This window comes from Pygoscelis adeliae, unplaced genomic scaffold (assembly GCF_000699105.1).
Source record: "Pygoscelis adeliae isolate BGI_AS28 unplaced genomic scaffold, ASM69910v1 Scaffold66, whole genome shotgun sequence".
Lineage (NCBI taxonomy): Eukaryota > Metazoa > Chordata > Aves > Sphenisciformes > Spheniscidae > Pygoscelis > Pygoscelis adeliae.
In genome coordinates this window covers 10540331-10560705 of record NW_008825167.1, presented here as the reverse complement: position 1 = coordinate 10560705, position 20375 = coordinate 10540331, and the positions used below count along the sequence as shown (strand labels likewise).

Here is a 20375-nt window from a genome sequence, read left to right as displayed (position 1 = left end):
CATTATAGACGTGTCAATACTGTTCCATAAAAAGTTAGGGCCTGGTCTTTGCATGTGATAGTAGAACATTGGATTCAAAGAAGTTATTTATATGCCGTATTTTCAGGACTGAGTCATTAACTTCAGCATTTATCTACACTTGAAAGTCAATTCTTATTTAGTTAGGAAAAAAAGGCAGTCGCTATTTTGGCACAATGCTATATATGGTCAGTCTTATTCAACAATAGGTGCTCATGCTTGGAATTATTGAAGAATGTATAAATACATCTTGAAGTTGCTATCAGTCGTCTTGCCCTTTTCTAGGCTTTTTGTTCAACAAATTATATAAATATATTCAGATTCAGTAAAACCATTTTTACTCTAGTTTTACGTTGTAACCCTACTATCTGATAATTAATCATAATTCTCCTCTTTTGCAGCTAAAATGAATTCAGATCCTGATCCCTCCTCAAGTCCCTCTCACCCCCAGCTGCACCTTGGAAGGTCCCAGCTCAATGCTGCTGCTGTGGACCATAGTGGGAACAATCAGAAAGCTGGACCATCTTCAGGAAGTACTGTAACTTTTTCTTCTTCAGTTCCTGGCTACTCCCATAGCAAGGAGAAAGCTGGAAAAAATGGTAAGTATGAAAGCAATTTTTATGCAAAATTGGCTTATGTTAAACATTCGGAGATTATTGTGTGTGTATGTATTCTAAACTCTGTTTAAAGAGATACTGTAAAGTAGGAAAATAAATTTCTCCAATTTCTTTTAACCTGTTGTTGTGGAAGAGACTTTTCTTCAGCATCTTACTTTGTGCATATTTTCGAGTTTTCCCACCCAATTTTTGTTATATGTACAGAGCAACAGGAAGGAAGTTTGTTTGAAAAATTGACAGGAAGAATTAAATGTAATTTAGCATAATATTAAGGTTTCGATTTAATTTTTTTAGTTGGCTAGATCACATGCTAACTATAGCTTTAATATGAATTCTAATATGGATGAATAGATACTACTGTAATGTAGACTGAGGGAATAATAAGCTGATATATGAAACCAGAGTGACAGAACTTAAGATTAGCAGGCAGATAAGAAGTTGGATTAAGAATCATGATACATCTTGAAAGGCAGAATGATACTTTTTTTTTTTTCCCCCCTCAGTGTGAATCCATTGAGTTTCAAAGATTGTGAAAACTGATGGGGTAAGAAAAGTGCCTCGCGCAAAAAGTAGAAAGAAAAATATCTGGCTCCTGTATTGAGCTGCTGAATTCCAGTTTGAAATTCGGTTTGTAATCTAACACTTGTGCAAGAAAGTCTTATGTTCGAGGTCTAGCAGGATTACTGCTCTTTAACTTCCTTTAAAATTGGACTTTTGATTCTGAAACTGCTTATGTGCATGCCCTTACATTCATAAATATGAGTCACTCTATTAAAGGTAATAAGGCTATCCAAGAGTTTAAAATCATTAAATGTGTGAATATCTACATGGCATGTATCAGATGCAGCTGAGCTCTGCGCATAGTTCAGGCCAATATTGTGGCTGTGTTAGTGCATCTACTGTCTGCACCTAATTCAGAATTGACAGTTGGAACCTTCTGGGTTCCTTGTTACTAAAAGGCACGTTCCAGATGGAGGAGAATTTTTATGGATACCTGAATTTCTAACATGCCTCAGTGTATCATTACCAACTTTGTCATCTCGCCCACCTGTAAAAGAATTCAGGGATGATGGAGAATTGACACACATAATGTTAATTACATGATTATTATTATTAGGATCAGTGCTAACAGGTATGTTTCTTCCTTTCTTCATTCTCCAGTTTCTTAGTAAGCTTCAACAGGGAAAGAATAGCAACAATATTAGGAATATGGTATGGAGTTATCTTGGGCTTTGTCATATGATTTGCAAGAGGAAAACAGCTTTCTGTTGTTGGTGCCCACATTCATGCAAGAGTCTGAAAATTAATACAAGCTATCAATCTAGTGGTGTTTTACGCAGAGGTTCTGTCAGGTATTCTTTCCTAGCTAATTTGGAGATTTTCTTATTCCATACAAATATTGGACTTTTAAAATCATACTCAGTTTTGTCTGAGTTCTCTTTACAGGCCTGTGTATTTACTAATGATCCCTATGCAGTTTTGTATTATAGACACTTTTGTTTGTGCCCCTATAAAAGAGGACTTTCAAGCATTGATGTATTTCTCCATTTCAGTTGTGATTCATTCCTGATTACTTTAAATCTCTTCCCATGAAAATCTTCTCAGTGCCTGGTGCCACTGTCATTGCCCTTTCCATCCCCATCTTAATATACGCAAGTATTTAATGCTGCAGAATGAGCTACTATTGCCATTGTGTCATGCTGGAGTCTGTAACAACCAAGATTTTAGTGGATTTAGATAGTAAATGTGTTTGATAATATCAGATGAAGAAACATGATCTTTTCTTCTACGGTTATTTTGGATTATGTAATTTGTCATAATCCTAACAGATTCTAGAACTGAAAACTCGTTTAAAAGAAAGGAAGCAGAGAATTTTTCTTCCACCCACAGCAGCGCTGGTCATCAGAACTTAAAACCGGGGCTTTAGTAGGACTTCAGAAAGAAGTACAAATAGAAGTGCAAATTCAGTCTCGTGTGTGCATATGGAAACAAATATGAAAAAAGTGATGTCTCAAACAGAAAATTGGCACTTCAGCAATTTTCAAAATATTTAAACTGATAGAGAAGGTATTCCTTGGAATCACTAGAGCCTTTACCAATAAATAACATTCAAGTTGCTGATATATCTAAGAAGAGTGAAGGATCTGGTCTCTTAGCCATGATGTGTTGTGGTCTGGTTGTATGAAAGGACATATGCGCTAGAACAGATGTTCTGGGAAGGGCTGTTCTGACTTCTTGGAAGATTAAGAAGTCAGTTACTTTGAATACTCACTATGTGTCACTATGACGATGACTGTAACTCTGAATGATGTAAAAGAGGACAGAAAAACCAGCACATTGCTGTACAGAAAGCTATCTCAATAAATATTAAACATGTAGAAAACTTCTCTCTATTGGTGACTTAAATATCTTGCACAAAATTCTACAAACTCAAATTTGTAATAGAATTAATTTAATTTTTAATAAACCAGCTAAAATTTCTGTTGGAGAAGGGGAGATGTACAACGTCCATCTCAAATAGGCTTGAGCTAAAACTGCCTTTCAAGATAATATCTACCACATGCCCATGTGCCCTTCCCGCAAAGAAGGTTACTGGTATCCTGGGCTGCATTAGACAAAGCATTGCCAGCAGGTGGAGGGAGGTGATCCTTCCCCTCTACTCAGCACTGGTGAGGCCACACCTGGAGTACTGTGTCCAGTTCTGGGCTCCCCAGTACAAGAGACATGGACAGACTGGAGAGAGTTTAACAAAGGGCCATAAGATGATGAAGGGGCTGGAGCATCTCTCCCTATGAGGAACGGCTGAGAGAGCTGGGACTGTTCAGCCTGGAGAAGAGAAGGCTCAGGGGGATCTCACCAAGGTATAGAAATACCTGAAAGGAGGGTGCAAAGAGGATGGAGCCAGGCTCTTTCCAGTGGTGCCCAGTGACGGGACCAGAGGCAGTGAGCACAAACTGAAATACGGGAGGTTCCCTCTGAACATCAGGAAACGCTTCTTTTTTCTTTTTTTTTTTCTTTTTTACTGTGAGGGTGACCAAGCGCTAGCACAGGTTGCCCAGAGAGGTCATGGAGTCTCCATCCTTGGAGATACTCAAAAGCCACCTGGACACGGTCCTGGGCAACCAGCTGTAGGTGACCCTGCCTGAGCATGGGGGGTTGGAGCAGATGACCTCCAGAGGTCCCTTCAAACCTCAACCATTTGATGATTCTTGAAATATTCTTGCCAATGTATCTGTATTTCTGATCTGTGCTTTTTCTTCTATTCTCTACTTATATACGCTGTGTAAGGCTATAGCATCAACGTGAACATTAAGTAATTTATTTCCTGGAAACGCCCATCTCCTTCTGCTGCATCATTATCCATATCTTGCAGTATAATCCAGCAAATTAATGAATGCCCTGGCTCTGACTCAGTAAAGCAGTTAAGCACAAACACATCCTCAGCTGCCCAGGTACTTCATTTGGATCAAAATCCTATACTATGGGTTTTTCATAGCAGCTCTTCAATGTGTCTTCTGCTAATGTATCATTAGATAGTGGTTTTGTTCATTCCTTGCATAATTCATTTCACAATGGGAGGCAACAGTGCTTTGTGAATTTATTGTGCAAATCAAATCTGTATTTAATGAAGAAAACAATATTCAGTTGTTGAGCTTGAGATGATTTGTAGATATTGTTTCTGTTGCTTTAAAAAAAGGAAGGTGTTCCTATTTCTACCCAAAGTTGTTGCATTCTCTATATTCTGCCTGTATGTTATTGTTTTGTTTATGTGATAGGAATGGAGTGAATATCAATACATCAACTCTCATGTTTAAAAATAAATAAAATTTTTTTTTAAAATGTTACTCTTTCATGGATGTTCCTGGACAGGAAGTTTATTAGTGAGCAAAGCATATACACTACTAATTAGGGCTTCTGAAATTTTAAAACCATTGAGTCATCAGTATTCATGTAAGCAAATTACAGGAGAGTTGCCAATTGCTTATACAAAAAAGTTCTGCCATTATTTTAGTAGTCTGTGCCAAGAGGAACGTGGTGTGTAGCAAGGAAGACCAGTGGCTGCTTGCTAATGAAGTCTGGTGAAGTTTGTTGAAACAGACTAAGACTCAAATCTCCTAAGACACTTTTATGCCTCCCAGGTGCACAGGCCCCTCAGTTTCTGTCTAGCTGCTACATACCCCTTTTTGGCATCTGTATTTCATCTGCCCTATGCACCATGCTTCCTTCAGATACAGCCCTAAAGCAATGCGAAAAGAAATCGCTCAGATGAGAGCTCTGGAGGTCCCAACACCAGCTTTTCCAAATAGGCTTAAAAACATCATTCTTGCTAGTGGAACCATTTCCTCTGTGTACACAGAGCAGAGCTATGAAAAAAGCACCAGCAGCATGTTCACTTAGTCAGCATGTGAGTATCTGAATACTGCTGCTATTAATGTAATGTTTTTGGAATAGACACATGAATCCACGCTCCAGGTAAGTGGTCTGTATTGCTGAGCTAGAAAGTAGCTTTCTGCGGCCCAGTGGATGTTTCACTTTTGATTCAGTTGAAAGGAAAGCAGAATTGAGAGAAACTTCTCACAATACGATAGTGATCGGATACTTGCCTGGGATGTCTGGGTTAAAGTAACTGCTTCAAGTCAGCTATAATGGTAACTTGAACCGGATTGACTCTCACCCCAGGTGAATATTTATTGGGCTGCAAGTTATCTGAAGGTGTTACCGTTTCTTGTAATGCTTAAGTACTTTCAAGCATGTAAAGTGTCTGTCTTAAAAATTGACTGTCTGCCAGTCAGCAGGTAAAAGAGGACATCCTAGGATAATAGAGAAATCTGGGAGGCAACGTGAAGGTGATAATTTTTTATATGTGGGTGAAACAGATTTTATTTGGTTTTTTACATCATTCATGTACATCTGCTAGCCAGTAAGGTTGGAGAGGAGGAATCGGGTAGGAATTCAAAGGTGAGAGTTTGGGAAGTTTTGAGAGTGTTGGAAAGCTAAGTTGCAGTGCTTGAAGAAACATCTCTGGTTAAGGAACTAATTTTTGTTTTGTCCATGTTTTTGCTGTTAAGGAAATATGTACAAATCTATTGCTGTAGAACTGAGAATGTGGGGAAGGTATTTGTACTGAGAGCTTTGCAGACAGAAATCAATTTCTTATGTTTTGTTTGTACATGTGTGGAGTTCTGCTTGTACTTAGGAAGGTTACAAGGTTTTTTGTATCTCTTGGAAGAGAATTACTTTATAAATTGCATGACTTAGAAGTTATAAATAGTACAAAAAAATTCTTCTGAACAGTTTACAACACATTGTTACAATGTACAACAGTGCGTCTCGAACGCGTTGCTAAATGGTAGCTAACAAATAGGGAACCTCTCTAACTTACAAATATTTTCCGAGTGTTAGCCTTTGCTTCAAAGCTCTATTTTAGCACTTCTGTGTCTTCATTTTCTGGCAGTTTGCTTGTACAGACTAACTCTTGAGGCAAATTGAAATGTTTGTGCAAAGCTTGAAGAAATCTCAGAAAAATCTTTGATTGTTAGAAGAGGAGGATTATACCTTGAAGTATTAATTACTTAACAATTTATCTGTCAGTTTATTAATGCCCCTTCAAACTTTACCTGTAATTACTCGGGCTCCTGGAAAGCTCATTCGCTAAGCATTGCTGTGGGAGAGAAAGGATTCTATCCAAACAAAAGTTAATGACTACTTTCAAATACAATTTTGGGACATAGTCATAGTCAGTACAGGACAATGAGAATTGGCTTTTTCAGGTCTCCTGCTATTGTTGTCAATAACATGCTGGTGTTTTTACCATATGTGGGACTAGGCTTGGACACCCTTTTATTTGAGGAAAGATTCTCCATCTTTGCCTCTTTCACCATTTGAAATGCATAAATGTTTTCTTCGGCTGATAACAATTTTTGCATTCGCACAATGAACCAGATTAAGGGAAGTACCCTAGCTCAATCTTCCTCCATTATTTTTCAGGTGGATCGATTTCCTAATCTGTGTTCATTTATGGTAACAAAATGTTCTAGCATAGCTGCAGGGTGTTAGAGGGATAGAAATGAGCAGCTGAAGAATAGAAAGGGAAGAGCTATATTCACATTGGTAAATCATGTAGTGAAATAGGAATAGCTCTGTAAATCGCTCCTGTTGTACACATTTAAAAATTTAATCTAGCATTTGGAATACAATCTTTCAATTTCGTTTCCTCCAAAAGGAATCCAGTATGCATGTTCCACTGTGCACACAAAATGCATTAAATGGGAACAGTTGGAAAGTTAAAAGTACATTCCTCATCTGAACCAGCTTTCTAATATAACACATCTGCATTCATCAGCAGCAAGAACTGCTAATCTCTGTAGATATTTTGCAGTGGCTTTGGAGGAAAGCATTTGGAAGTACCTAATATCTGTACATTCATCTTCAAATAAAACTGCAACAAATCCCTGTTACACTACAATAATCAAGGAGATACTTGAAACTGTGTGAAACTGTGAAACCCTTGCAGCCGCAGAAGGCCCTCTTCATTGCGAAAGTTAGAAGGTCAGACTGGAAGCAGTAAACTGGGAAATAAAACCAATCCTTTGCAAAGTCAGTTAATTATTAGAAGTGCTTACTAAGCAAGGTAATAAGGCACTGTGGACTTGCAAAACAATTGGGGTTGGTCGTTTTTAAGGGCCACTCTATTTTGACGGCAAGCTCATGAACTGCTACAGTGTCTGTGTCTGGAGCCTCCACTGCACAACTGCTGAAATTCCACTGAGCATCATGCAGGTTGTTATGATAACTTTAGGTCTTCACCTACAAAAATATGTGGGCTTGGTGAGGCTTATGATCTCAACTCTTTCTCGCAGTGCTTTTCTGAAGGTTGCATTTTTCTTTCTCTCTTTTTTTTTTTTGGTGGGGAGGGTTGATAATGATGATTATCAACTGAGAAATGACAAAAAGCTTATTTATTTTTAACTCTCCAGTTTTGGAACATGTTAGATTTATCCCAGCTCATCCATAAAGGATTTAATCAGAGATGCCTGTATAGAAAAAGCAGCAGGGCTGTCTCATTAGTTGTGTGTAAAATTATTTTAATGACTTTAAATGATCATTGTACATTAATAGCTATGCTAGAAAGAAACCTTTTACAAATAGTTTTCCCTCCACTTTTAAAATTTATAGTCTCTATAATATCATCACTCTTAGTCTTCCACCTACATGCTTTTTTTTTTTAATTGCTTTCTTGACAATTTTTCTTCATTTTGTGGGGGTACAGAAGTTGTTCCCTTTTCAATTTAATGCTATTTGATGACTTGCAATTGTGGTGTGACTAAGACTATTATCCTACCTACAAATGCATTGCTGCTCCCAGAGAAAGCAGAGTTGAGTCCTAGACTTCAACACCTCTGTAAACAAATGTTGTTCCCCTAACTCCCATCCCTGTTACCACCTTTAAAAATAGAATGCCTGGCGATGTATGCTAATGTAAATGTTTTTAATTGTTCTTGGGGCAAGTAGGACCGCCTTAAGATCTCACCATGGAAGTTGAAGTGCATAGAAGAAAAACATGCAGTGTACTCTTTATAGTACCAAGTCCTTACTTTGCAGTTAAGATAAGAATCCAGGAGGCTTCTGAATGGATGCAAGGATTCAACATTCATGGATGAGCAAATAAGCATCTAAAGTTAATAAAACCATTTATCAAAACAATGACGTTTGTACAAAATATTTCTCCCTCTCCAGTCAGTTCCTCTGTTTGTGTCATTATATTCTATATGTACAAATCATGTTTATGACGTGATGCTTAATGCCGGCTTTTAAGTGGAATGTCAGTCTTTCCAGAAACTTTACTCCTACATAGGTACTGCACACAATACCACTGAACTTTTGCAGCTTGTGGAAAGTGAGTAGGAGGATTTCTCTAGAGAGAGAAACTGGCTCCGCTGAACATTGAAAGCTCGACAGTACAATCCAGTGACACACAAAAGCTATTAGATCCTTAATTTTTGTTACAAAATGTACAGATCAACTTCTTCTAAAAGCACATTGATAATAGACAATTTACCTGTGGATGAACAGTTTAAATCTTTTTCCTGAAAGAAAGAAATTGGACACCTTTCACTTTGGAGATATGCTTACATAGCATCTTCTAGCAAATGAAGGGATTTTTTATTTTGTCATTAATGTGTATGCCTTTGCTCCTAAGTGTGTCTGAGATTCTAGAAAGCTTGTTTCGTAATGAAATAATGAAAACAAAATCTGTAATAAAAAGCTGGGCACTGTTCCCTGAAAATTTTGAATTTGTTGGGTTTTGATAAACTTACCAGATTTGTGCTTACAGAAGGAACTTTTCCTGCAAAAAATTCTGTGTAACACTGTATCAGAATTACCACCATACACTTCCAAAATGGACTGGAGCTATTTATTATATAGGGCGTGACTCCAAAAGAAATACCTTCTAGGGAGATTTTTCACAAAATGTGTTTGTGTATATCTGTTTTGGTTGATATCCCTGGGCAGGCATGCCCTTAAGCTTTTGTTTTCCTACTTTTTCATTGACTATTTATTGCTTGGACAAATATGCCTGCATTATTTACTTTGTATATGCATGCATTCTTCTTGCTGGCTTCCTACCTAATGTTACAAAACCTTCAGATTTCAACAGTGTAAAATTTTCTTTGTATTAGCAAATGAGCTATTGCTGAGAATCTGCAAGAAAATTATATTCTATAGCTTGTGTATTTAATTTGTGAACTTCTTAAAGCAAATTTGTTCTGTCTTCTAACATAAATTAACTGCTTCACTTTGGTGACAGGCTATTATTTCTGATGCTTTAGTCATGCTTTGTTTCGGGTTTTTTTTTTTAAGTAGCCCAAAACGACCAGATGATTACAGTACAGTCCTATCATAATTTTGAACTCTGTAGCAAGACTTCTACTGACTTCATAAGAAGCTATAACAGCTTCTCTTTCTGACTGTAACCCTAGCAAAGGTAAATATTGGAGGAATAGAGAGCAAGACTGATGAAAGCTGAGGAGTAGGAGACAGAATTCCCTTAGAACAGTGGTTTGAGAATCCCATTCAGTTGGCCAGAGACGAAAGATGCCAATGCTTCAAAGCAGTCTGCAATACAGAGTTTTTGCAGGTGGGTTGTCTTTAGCAGATGCATGCTTAGTCATGCTTTGTTTCGGGTGATGCTTTTTCTCTTTTAGTTAATTTTAGCTTTATTCTACAGAAGGCATTGAAATCCAGGGGACAGAGAACACATTTTGGGGTCCTTAAATACAAACTGAGGATGAAAAAAGAATGTTAAAAAATGACTGGCTTCCAGCAAGCTGACTTTCTTTGTGGATGTTTATGTTAATAATTAAGGTGATACGCATCCTTTCTGTGCACCTCCCTAACTTCCTTTAGGACAGGATTTATAGCATGTTTTTGAGCTGTTACTAGCTGTTTCTTTTTCAAGCTAATCCAGTGCTGGGTCAAATAGCTACAGTTTAATATAAACTCTAGTTTCCCTGATGAAGTTTGTGGCACAGAGTGCAGTTATAACTCTGAACTTAATGATAGTAGAACAGTTTGACTCTATCTGCAAGTACTACTTAGGCACTTTTATTCTAACTATGCGATACGCTTTAGATGTTGCACTTCAGAGGCATGTTTTTGTGGAAATCTCTAGGCATAAAAGATAAAATAAAAATCCAGCTTCAAGTTCATCATGATGAAAGTCACGGAAGAGGCTTTTTCAAATACAGTAGCTAATCCTGTCTTTTCTGTGTCACGTCTGTCTCCACCTACACATTTGTTCACCTTACCTTGTGGAGCATGGTGGGAGGGGTGGAGCTGAGCAGCGAACATAGGTTATTCATACTAGTATCCTCTCAAAGTAAAAGCAAGTAGTTTTCTTTGTCATTCAGACGGTACTTCCTTCCAGATTCAATTACAGTAAGGCCTTCTTGCGAAAGCAGTAAACTGATGTATGCCTGAAGCTTCAAGTAAGTACAGTGCTGTGCAATGTGACAAAGGTCAGTTCAGACATCAGTACACTTCATGGTGTACGGAGAATTTGTTCACGTGTGGGAGAAGATCTAACATCAAAGACGACATTCTTCCCTCCCTGCTCCCACCCCAGTGATTTAACTGGTGAAAGGACCTGTGGATGAAAGCTTGTTCCACACTACTCTTAATCAAACACGTAAATTACTCTTGTCAGTTAATAACATGGAGCTGAGGGAAATGCTTGACATCCTGTGACTTTTTATAAGTACAAAACCCACTTACATTAAGTAGAGAGCTTACTGGATAAAGCTGATGAAACTACGAAGTGCAGTTTTTCTTCCTCTGGATGCCATCTAGCTTTTTCTTCTACCTGAACTAACACTGGAGTGTTAACAGTTTGTGAACTGTGTGTGAAGGATCCCAGAAGTTGCTGTCAGTGCTCAGTATTAATATTGGAGGACCTGAATGGTGACAGACTTTTTCAGGTTCAAGATTCTTGTTATCTTTTTCATGAAAATCCTTTACGCTATTATTTACAGCATGCCTGTAAGAGTCAGGGAGCTTTTTCTAAATACAATGCCAGTGCTGTCCTTATTTGAATTATTCATATTTTACTGAGATGTTAAAGGTGTTCAATGGCAGCTGTTTCCTTCTCAGAATATTATTCTTCAGCACCTTGCAGCCTAGAGACTTCATTGCTCAGTGGTGAGATCTTCGTATTTGGTAGTGCTTTCTGGGATTTTTCTTCTCCCCTTGGTTTGTCCAGTTGCTTTTTAAACTCATATTTGGCATTGGCTAAATACTTTTAACCTGTTGATGCCCTTTAGGTTGTGGATTTGGTAAGACATTGAATAGTCTCTGTTTACCTTCTCCATTTTGCAAATTCTTCATATGTCTAGTGTCATTCTCCTCAGTTTCCTCCTCAGGTTAACAAGCCCTGATAATAGTGTCTTACTCGCACTGAGCTGTTTGGTTTTTTTTTTCATAAAACAGTGTTACAACTCCAAGGTTTTATTCTGAGTGGTAATAGTTCAGAGCTTATCATTGTACACACAGTGATAAGGTGTCTTCTCTGTAAGGGACGAGGCCCACATGGCTGTACTGTAAGCACAGACAATGCCCCGCGGAAAGCTCCAGAAGCCAGCCACGGGGAGGGGCCCGGTGTCACTCTCCTTGACTGACTAATGGCTCAACCACTCCTGGAGCTGGGGTGAGAGAAGACTCTAGAAACCTTGGGCTGGAGCCAATAAATAGGGGCGCACGTGAGCTTCCAGGGGGACACTCTCCACCCGACACCCCGCGGCTGGCAGGTCCAACGCTGGATCCAGGACTGGTGATTTCTTTCTCTCTCTGTACCTCTCTCCTGCTTCCCAGTTCTCTCTTTCTCTCTCCGCCTCCCCCTTCTCGCTCTCTGTTTTTGATGTTGTTAGGCAATACAAGGCCTACCTCAACTCCTCACAAAGCCGCTTAGCCTGTATTATATATTAAGACATAGAGGGTTGATGCTTATAGAAGTCTTCGTGCCATTAAAGTTGGAGTTTGTTTTTGGACCTTGAGTGTTATTTCACCTTAATCCAAATGGAGGGGATTTGCAGATCTTAGTCACTCTCCCCTTCTCCTAGGTGGGACGTGACATTCTTGTTTTGCATTTACTGCATTTCATCTGGCCTTTTGTCACTTAATCAGTCATGAAATCCTTCTTCAGGTTTTGTTTGGGTTTGGCTTGGGTTTTTTGTTTTGTTTTGGTTTTTTTGTAGTAATCAATTCTGAGGTGGGTTTTTTTGGCCTGAATAACACAGGATCATCAACAGACTTTGTCATGTCCATGTTAGCCCCCCTTTTTTTTTTCTATTCACACATAAATGCATTAAATAATAGAGGCTTTATTGTATATCCCTGCGTGTCTAAACTGATACTCTTTTCTCCTGGGAGAAAGTGAGCTGTGTATTTCTATTCTTTGGTTTTTATTTCTTAATCTCTTACCCATGTAACAGCCTAATACCCATGTATGTTCTAATTTGTTTAGAGGACTTCTGTGAGAAGCCTTACTGCCTTTGGAGATAGAAATACCAGCTGGATCTGCCTGCCCTCCAACCCTTTGACTCCTTCAGGGACATCTATGTCAAGGCTTTTTACACAGCATCTGCTGATTTTACCCAGTATATCTTTTTTTGCCCCCTCCACAGGCTTATGATTTTTTTTTTCTTCTATGTATTTGCCTTGTATGTGTATCAGATTTAATGGTCTCTGTTATCACGGAACTCTCTGGTATCGTACTTGCAGATTTCCATTTCTCAGTTTTAAGTGAGAGGCTACACGCTGCAGTATATACTTCAATAGAACACTTGGATAAACAACTAAGAGAAACTACAGTTTTAAACTCAATTAAAAGAAATCATAGCTTCTTTTTAAAAGAAGGTGTTTGAGACTGCTGCACAGGAGCTTCTCAACGCTATTCCCAGGCAGGGAAAAAGCCCCCATGTTTTAGTAGATCTATTTTACTGCAGCCTTCTGTTTTTTCAAATACTCAATTGCCCTTGAACTGTCTGTAGGTCCAGTAATCTGCTAAGCTTGATGCTCCTTGTGTGCTTGAAAAAGGCATAAAATGTAGTAACACATTCTGCGTTGAGTTGTTCTCCAGACCTTTTTCTCTTCATTTATCATGGTATATGTTTTCAATTCATTGTTTTTTCTACTTTTCTTTGGTTTGGCATGACTTTAGCTTTACAAGGATGCATTCTTATTTCTAAGAACTTTTTTTCCTCTTTTTTCCCAATCTGGCTTTGCTTTTAAATACGACTGTAGCAGATTTTTTGCTTCTGACACTCCTATCTGGGTACTAAATCTAACTTGCTGTTACAGAGTGGCTCACTATCCTCTTAAACTAGGTTCTGTGCACTGCTGAATTAGAAGCAAAAATTGTATTCTGTCTTCTGGTTTCTCTGATTAGTTACTTCATGAAGTTATTTATTAAATGTATTAAAATCTTACCTTGATATCATTCTTGAATGTGATACTTTCTGGGAGGTAGGTTGAGGTCATTATTGCTGTTTTCTGGCCTTTTGCTGCTCTTACTTTTCTCAGAGTGTCTTAGTTGTGTTTATTCAAACAAAAGATCAAGGCAACTGCATTTAAAATCCTGTATTTAAAAACCGCTAAAACTTGCAATATCATTTGTGAGATTGATGACTTACTGTTGCTTGACCCACTTTGCTAGGCCACCTTGATAGCAATTTTCATCTGCGGCAACTGTCAAATCTTTGCATGAAATGGTGAAAAAGTTTATGTACTTCTCTAGGTGTGTATTCGGTGAGCTTGGAAGTGTTACCGCTGGCTAGGACTGAACATATCAGATGTGTTGTGCGTACGCTTAACTCCTCCTGACTTTTTTCAGTCACTTCAGGAACACTTGCTCTACTAATAAAATGGGAAGGCCAATCCAGAAATCTTGTTTCGTATCTTGTCATCTCAAATCCTTTATTCTCCCCAACACATGGGGTTTTTCTTCCTCCTCCTGCATGTCCCTGTCACTTTCTTTTCTGAGCCCAAATGAATGCTTGTAGTCGTGATCATATAAAGTATGTATGGCGTACAGGTTTCCTTCGTACACTCAGTGTGGGTGTTGCTTAAGGCATTAATCTTTTGTTCAGTAGAGTTTCCACGCAGCTTTAACATTCACTTGTAAAACCTGTAATTTCTTTTAAACTTATGTATTTCAAATGAATACTTTGTCTTCATTATTGCTTCCTGTCTGAGAAAATGCTTTCAGTTTTCCTTTTATCCTGTTCTCATTAGGTTTCCACTGTTCAAAGCACTTGGATGTGCCTGGCTTGTGTTTGTGTAAAAAATTATTTATTGTGCACGATAACATAACTGTCTTGGGGCTGGCCCCCAATAACTGCATGAACAAATAAGATCTTAAGCTCAAAAGGCGTAGGAGATTGCGATCCTTTAAAATACCAATTTTTCGCTTTGGTATTCCTTGTTCATGGTCTTTCTCCTCTTGTTTTATCTGGAATTCAGGTGCTGTAGCTGTGACCTAAGAAGAGCGAGCTGTGTGCACCTGGCCAGGGGGTGATAATAGCAGGCAGGGTGCTAAAACTCCCTTGTTCTGGGTAAATCCACTCTGCTGAGAGCTTTAATGTGTTTGTGTTGGTAGGAAAGTAAATCAACAAAGACTTTTATTATTCGACATGCACTCTATTGACAGTTTCTGCATGAAATAACTTTAATAGATTTTTTTGGAGTTTTTTTAAGGAAGGCAGTGATTCCTAGTGGTTAGAAGAGCACTTAAAAAATTAAGGTTGTTTTATATGATGGGGATGTGTGTGTGTAATACATTCTGTATGTATACGTGCAACTAAAAATCTTTCCTTATGTGAACTGATTGTTATTTATGTGCCTTCAAATATTTTAGAATTCATGAATGGAAGTGTCATACACAGTGTAATTTAAAATTTTTTAAAAATATTTTTTGTGAAACAATGTTTGTCTAATGTGTGTGTAAAACATTTTGCTAAATATATCATCAGACACTTTGCAACAAGTCGACCTAACTACAATGATACATACACGATGTTTCAGTTGTATACGTTAAGGGTATTGGAAAGGTTGGGAATCTGTTGCATCCATCACTGATTTGTGCTAGAATACTGGGAAGGAAATCTTATGGCAACCACAGCGTACCCTGGTTGTCTATAAAACCTTTTGCATTGAAAAGATTTCTTATCTAGATTGTGTAAATCCATTCTTCAAACCTTCTATGAATGTTTAAGAGTTTGTTGGGTTTTAATCCTTGATGTAGTCCAAAGATGAGGCTTATACGTGTTATTTAATCAATGACGGCATCTTCCTTTTGTGACTTAAAGATTTTGAGCAGTGATATCTTGCAATTTCACTTGGACTAATCCCCTACTACGGATTAACTGCCTTCTTGTCAATTTAATTGCTGAATTTCAGAGGTAAGGTAAGGTGCATCCTAACATAGTATTAACATAGTATTGCATAGCATTCTTTAAAAAAATGAAATGTTGCCTTTTGCAACATTTCCTATTTCTGATCAAAACCTAACAGAAACAGTAAAAATGCCTGCCTATGCTGAAATGAATGCTAAATTTCTATTTAAGCCTATAGAGGCAAAGCTGGAATCTTACTTTACGTCAATGTGCCAAGTAATGTGTAAAGTTTCAGAAAGTAAATAGTAGTCTTTATATAGGTAGGTTGTAAACAGGCTGATGAAAACTAAACAGCTGTGTTTAGACTTCTATATTCTGAGTATTTTTCCTGGAGCTGTAAAACGTACTTTTTACTAGTAAACAGAAATTACTCTAGTAATGTTTTGATAGCGCCTGTTGAAGTCTATCAGCTAATAATATGCAGGTTTAGCTTACTCTTCTAAATGCTGTATATGACTGTGAAATGCATCCAGCTCTTTATCAATTTCATTCTACTGAGTCTTTTTTAATAAGTGCTTTAATAGGTTTTAAGTGACAGCTTTAACCTGTTAAATGAAAAGCCTGAATTTCAAAAGTGGATATTTCTGCAGCCCTTCAGAGGTTCAGATGCTTTCTGTAGTATGAGGACATAAATGCAGCAGACTCGGAACTACATCTGCTTCATCCTTTGCAGATCACAAATAATTTTTTTCTTCCACTTTTTTTTTTGAGTGGAACCAAGAAAATGAAAGGATACCGTATCATTTCATATCTTAAGCTTAAGACTTAATCATGCAGAATAATAAAAATAAAACATTAACATTTGATTAATAATGTCATTGTTCCAGTATCCACAGAATAATTTGTGTTGAATGACCCGTCTCTCTGAAGGTAGAATTAACTAAATTGGGAACTGAACCACAGAGCAGCCTGATGATGAACTAAGGTTGACACAGGGTCTTGGTGGCAGAGTAGGAACTACAGCCAAATATTAAGTACTAACCATGCTTTCACATCCCTGTTCTGTCTTAATTTGTTTCTTATATGAATGCTACGTGCCACCTAAAACTTGTGTGCTTTCGCTTGCCTGTCATTTGAATGACTGCGGTGCTTGTGAACCTTGAATAACTGATAGACTTCATTGGCTTATATAAACGCACCTGACACACAACAGCTAGTGAAGTCTATTTTAATTGTCATAAAAGATACATGAAGTATTGTAAGATGAATGTTCTTCTCTTCTGGAAATTTTTATACTCAAGACAGAGTAAAATTTGACATTAAAAAGACATGAGTTTTTAGCAAAGCTGGAAAATAAAAGCTTCTACTGACAGCATTTCCATTGCAGTACTCTTATGTGGGAGGAATACGCATCAAGACATTTTCCGACTAAAAACACGCTTAAGAACAAGGGTGATAAGTTATAGATCACCACCACTTTTTATGGTAATTTAATGGTGGGTGCGTTTACTCTTGTATAGTATTTGTTCTAGTGTTGAGCTTGAATTGAAAGAAAGTATGTGTTGTCCATCCCTGTTCCAAAACACGCTTTGACTGTGTTTTGGACTTTTTACCTTCAGAGGCTGACCTAAATACTTTATGAGAAAGTAAATTGATATGTCAGCCATGAAACTTGAGTTGTTCACGCTTTATCTTTTTACTTAACCTCTTGCTTATCCTTTAAGCAAAGGAAAAATATTGCCAGTTATGGGAACACTATGATACTAAGCTATTCTAAATTTGATCTGCAAAACACTCCACAACCTGCTTTTCCGCCCTTGCCCTACAACTACAGAACCAACCCACAGACGAAATTTTAATTAACTGTCTTTTATTTATATTTGTAGGTCACGTGAGAGTACATAGAAGTGATAAGTGGGCAGGAGGGATTGGTCAGTAGGTTGAAAATAACAGCAGAAAGCTGTTTTCCCTGGCAATCAGCTCTGTTAGAACAAACATTTCAGTAAGTTTGCTGCAGTACCAGCACGTTTTATTTTCTTTTCTCAGTGAAGGTGGTAGTTGGACCATAAGGCTGCACATTTTTAATTTTGCTTTTTTCTTTTTTTTTTACCATCTTTGCAAAGAACAGTATGTACGTGTTAATCTGCAATGTGATTACAATAAAGTAACTATATCCTGATGTTGAAGAAGCAAACTTGGAATGCTTTACAGCTTTCTATTGTAATAAGTTTTCTTATCTAACAAACATTCATCTGAGCAAGAGGTGGAAGGTGTCAGAGCTATGCCATGCTCCTATGTGTCACAAGTGGAGCAGAAGAGAAGGGAAGCCACTTTGCCTGTATAAGCTGCCAGAGAACCACTCTTCTTAATAGGGCTTATATCAGTTTAGCAAACTGCTTTCTATAGTTTGCTTTTTTATGTGGGTGTGTAAAATTCCACTTAATTACCAAACACTAACTTCTGGATGGTGCCTCCTATATTGATTTATCCAGAGTATACCGAAATATCTGTGGTGGTCTCATCTCGACGTGTAGAAAAGCCTGAACAGAAAAAAAATCTGTAGCCAAGACTGATGCTGCTGAAATTTTGATGCGAAAGAAGTTAATGAACGCGAAGGCACAGGAAGAAACAGAAAAGTACTGCCTTGCCCAACTTCTTTCATTTCAGTGGGGTAGTAGATGGATGAATATTATGTTTCTTTCAAACAATATGCTCTTTCCTTTAACTTCTTGTTTATTGCAAGCAGAAAGCCCCTGAGTGATGTCTCTTGGTGTGACTGGTGCCATCTGGAAAACAGGCTTCTGACTTGTTTAGAGTTCACTCCTGTTGGTTATATATCAGAGCAAGGAGATTAAGTGGTTAATTTTGCTGGGATGATGTTTGCCTATTTTACAATAATATTTTTACAGCTTTCTGAAGAGACCGAGTACTAAATGAAAATTATTTTTCATTATGTGCCTTGTTTAGCCAGACAACATGCTATAATCTGGCATGAGTATTTTTCTAAGTGGAGCTTGGCAGACAAAACTGTGGCATTGTGAAGGAGAAAACTTACTTCATGGTTTGCTCTTGTTAAAATATATCCACATACATAACGAAAGTGTTGGCTTGTAGCCTGTTCTTGTTTGGAAATAGTCCCAGTACCAGGGATGTTAAAGAATGTTAAGTAGCCCTGTTCTTCAGGAGATTATTTGGAATCGGGTTTATTTCTCCTTCTCCCACCTTTTGAAAAAGAACTGATACTAAATGGCATCTCAGCTAGTGGTACTGCTTACCAGCTTCTTACATTATTGCTGCCTTGCATTATTATTGTATTAGGCAGAGGCTGAAATCTGTAACTTTGAGCGGATGCCAGAAAGCTTCTCTCAGTCCGTTTCCTATGTTTGGAAACTTTCTTCTCAACTGTACTTTCTCATGCTGTGTGTGCCCTCAGTACGTAGCTACCAAGCATCGCGGTGTGTTCGGTGACCTTGCAGGGTAATGTGGCACATACGGGTCAAGCTTTGGCACTTACTGTTGAGTAAGTAAAACAAAAAGTAAAAGTAAAAAAGTGAAAGTTCTTCCTTTCTAGCCACGGGTTTATGTTGGCTGGTAAAACTGTTATTCTGAATTAGTGGTCTGTTGTCCTTTCTTACGCCTACCCAACTTAAATCGTACAAGTTATATTGATTTTTCTTCTTAAAATTCTTCCAAACTAATTTACGAGAACTCTTCTCATAAAAAGTAGCAGTTCTGGCCTTTGTCAGCTTTTCCATTAAACTTACTCTTCATTCATCAAGTAGCACGCAGCATGACATTATTTACAAACACTGGATGTCAGATAAAGCTCTCAAGATTTTTTTTCTTTACAATTGACTGGTGGAGCAATATGATGCTTTTGAAGAAAAAAATTCAGTCTGTATGTGTACAGTAGATAGGAAAGGAGAAAAAATTAGGTGCCAGTGTGGAGCTGGGCACAAAATAGTGAGGTTTATAAGGTGTAATCATTGTTAGTTTCTGTGTGCTCCAGAGACTGAGGAGCTGAGCTTTCAAATATGCTGGACATGTTTTAAAGGCTGGTTAATTTTTCAAAACTCTTGAAAAGGCTTCACTACTAAATAAAGAGGCTGCCAGGCGAAAGACTGGAGTGCTATCAAGGGTAAGAATAGTAATAGTACAAAAGCTGATCCATACTACATGTTCCACATGTGCTCATATTTATTGTCATGAATATTCTTCTGTTGAGAAATGAATCCTCTGGAAATAAATGAGAAACTGTAAACTGTATGTGTCATCCTGTGGCAGGTACCAAGTAACAAGTAATGGTAAACATGCTGAAGTACAACACTGAGGTGGAGCGTAAATATTGTAATGAGTTCATTTCCACTGTTCTTGCAAAACACCCGTGTGAATTTTTTAGATATAATCCTTTAATTCTTCAACCACATCTAGCAGTGATTTATAAAATACTTTCAAATATTGCTAGTAAACAATTTTCTTTATCAATTTATAGAGGGCATGCAGGAAGAACCTGAAGTGCTCTTTGAGGAACTGCTTGAGAGGGCCAAAGGTGGAGAACCAAAAGCACAAACGGAGGTAATTTTATATGTTCTTTGTCCAGTCTTGTTTGCTCTTAATTCCAAAAATAGCACTGTCTGCTGCAGAACTATTATCTCTTCTTTAGTTGAACTATATCTGTTTTGCTCTTAAACTAATCAAAGAAAGGTGATGCCAGATGGTTTCTCTGCCTCGAGAAATGCTGCTTGCTTGGGAGTGTTACTGGCTTCAGGTCCAGCTCTTGAGTAAGCCTTTAGGATGCCTGTGAAAATGGGGAGGGTAGGCTGAGAGCATGGAGAAGGTACACAACTGCTTT

General features: G+C 37.9%; 1 protein-coding gene across 1 annotated transcript in view; it reads left to right on the top strand.

Moving 5' to 3' along the window:
- The first annotated feature begins 424 nt into the window (after positions 1-424).
- The window catches only part of WFS1 (Wolfram syndrome 1 (wolframin)), a 34046-nt gene continuing 14095 nt past the window's right edge, over positions 425-20375 (top strand). The window contains 2 exon segments of the mRNA XM_009328843.1: positions 425-617; positions 20016-20098. Of these exon segments, the coding sequence (XP_009327118.1) occupies positions 425-617; positions 20016-20098 (276 nt within the window).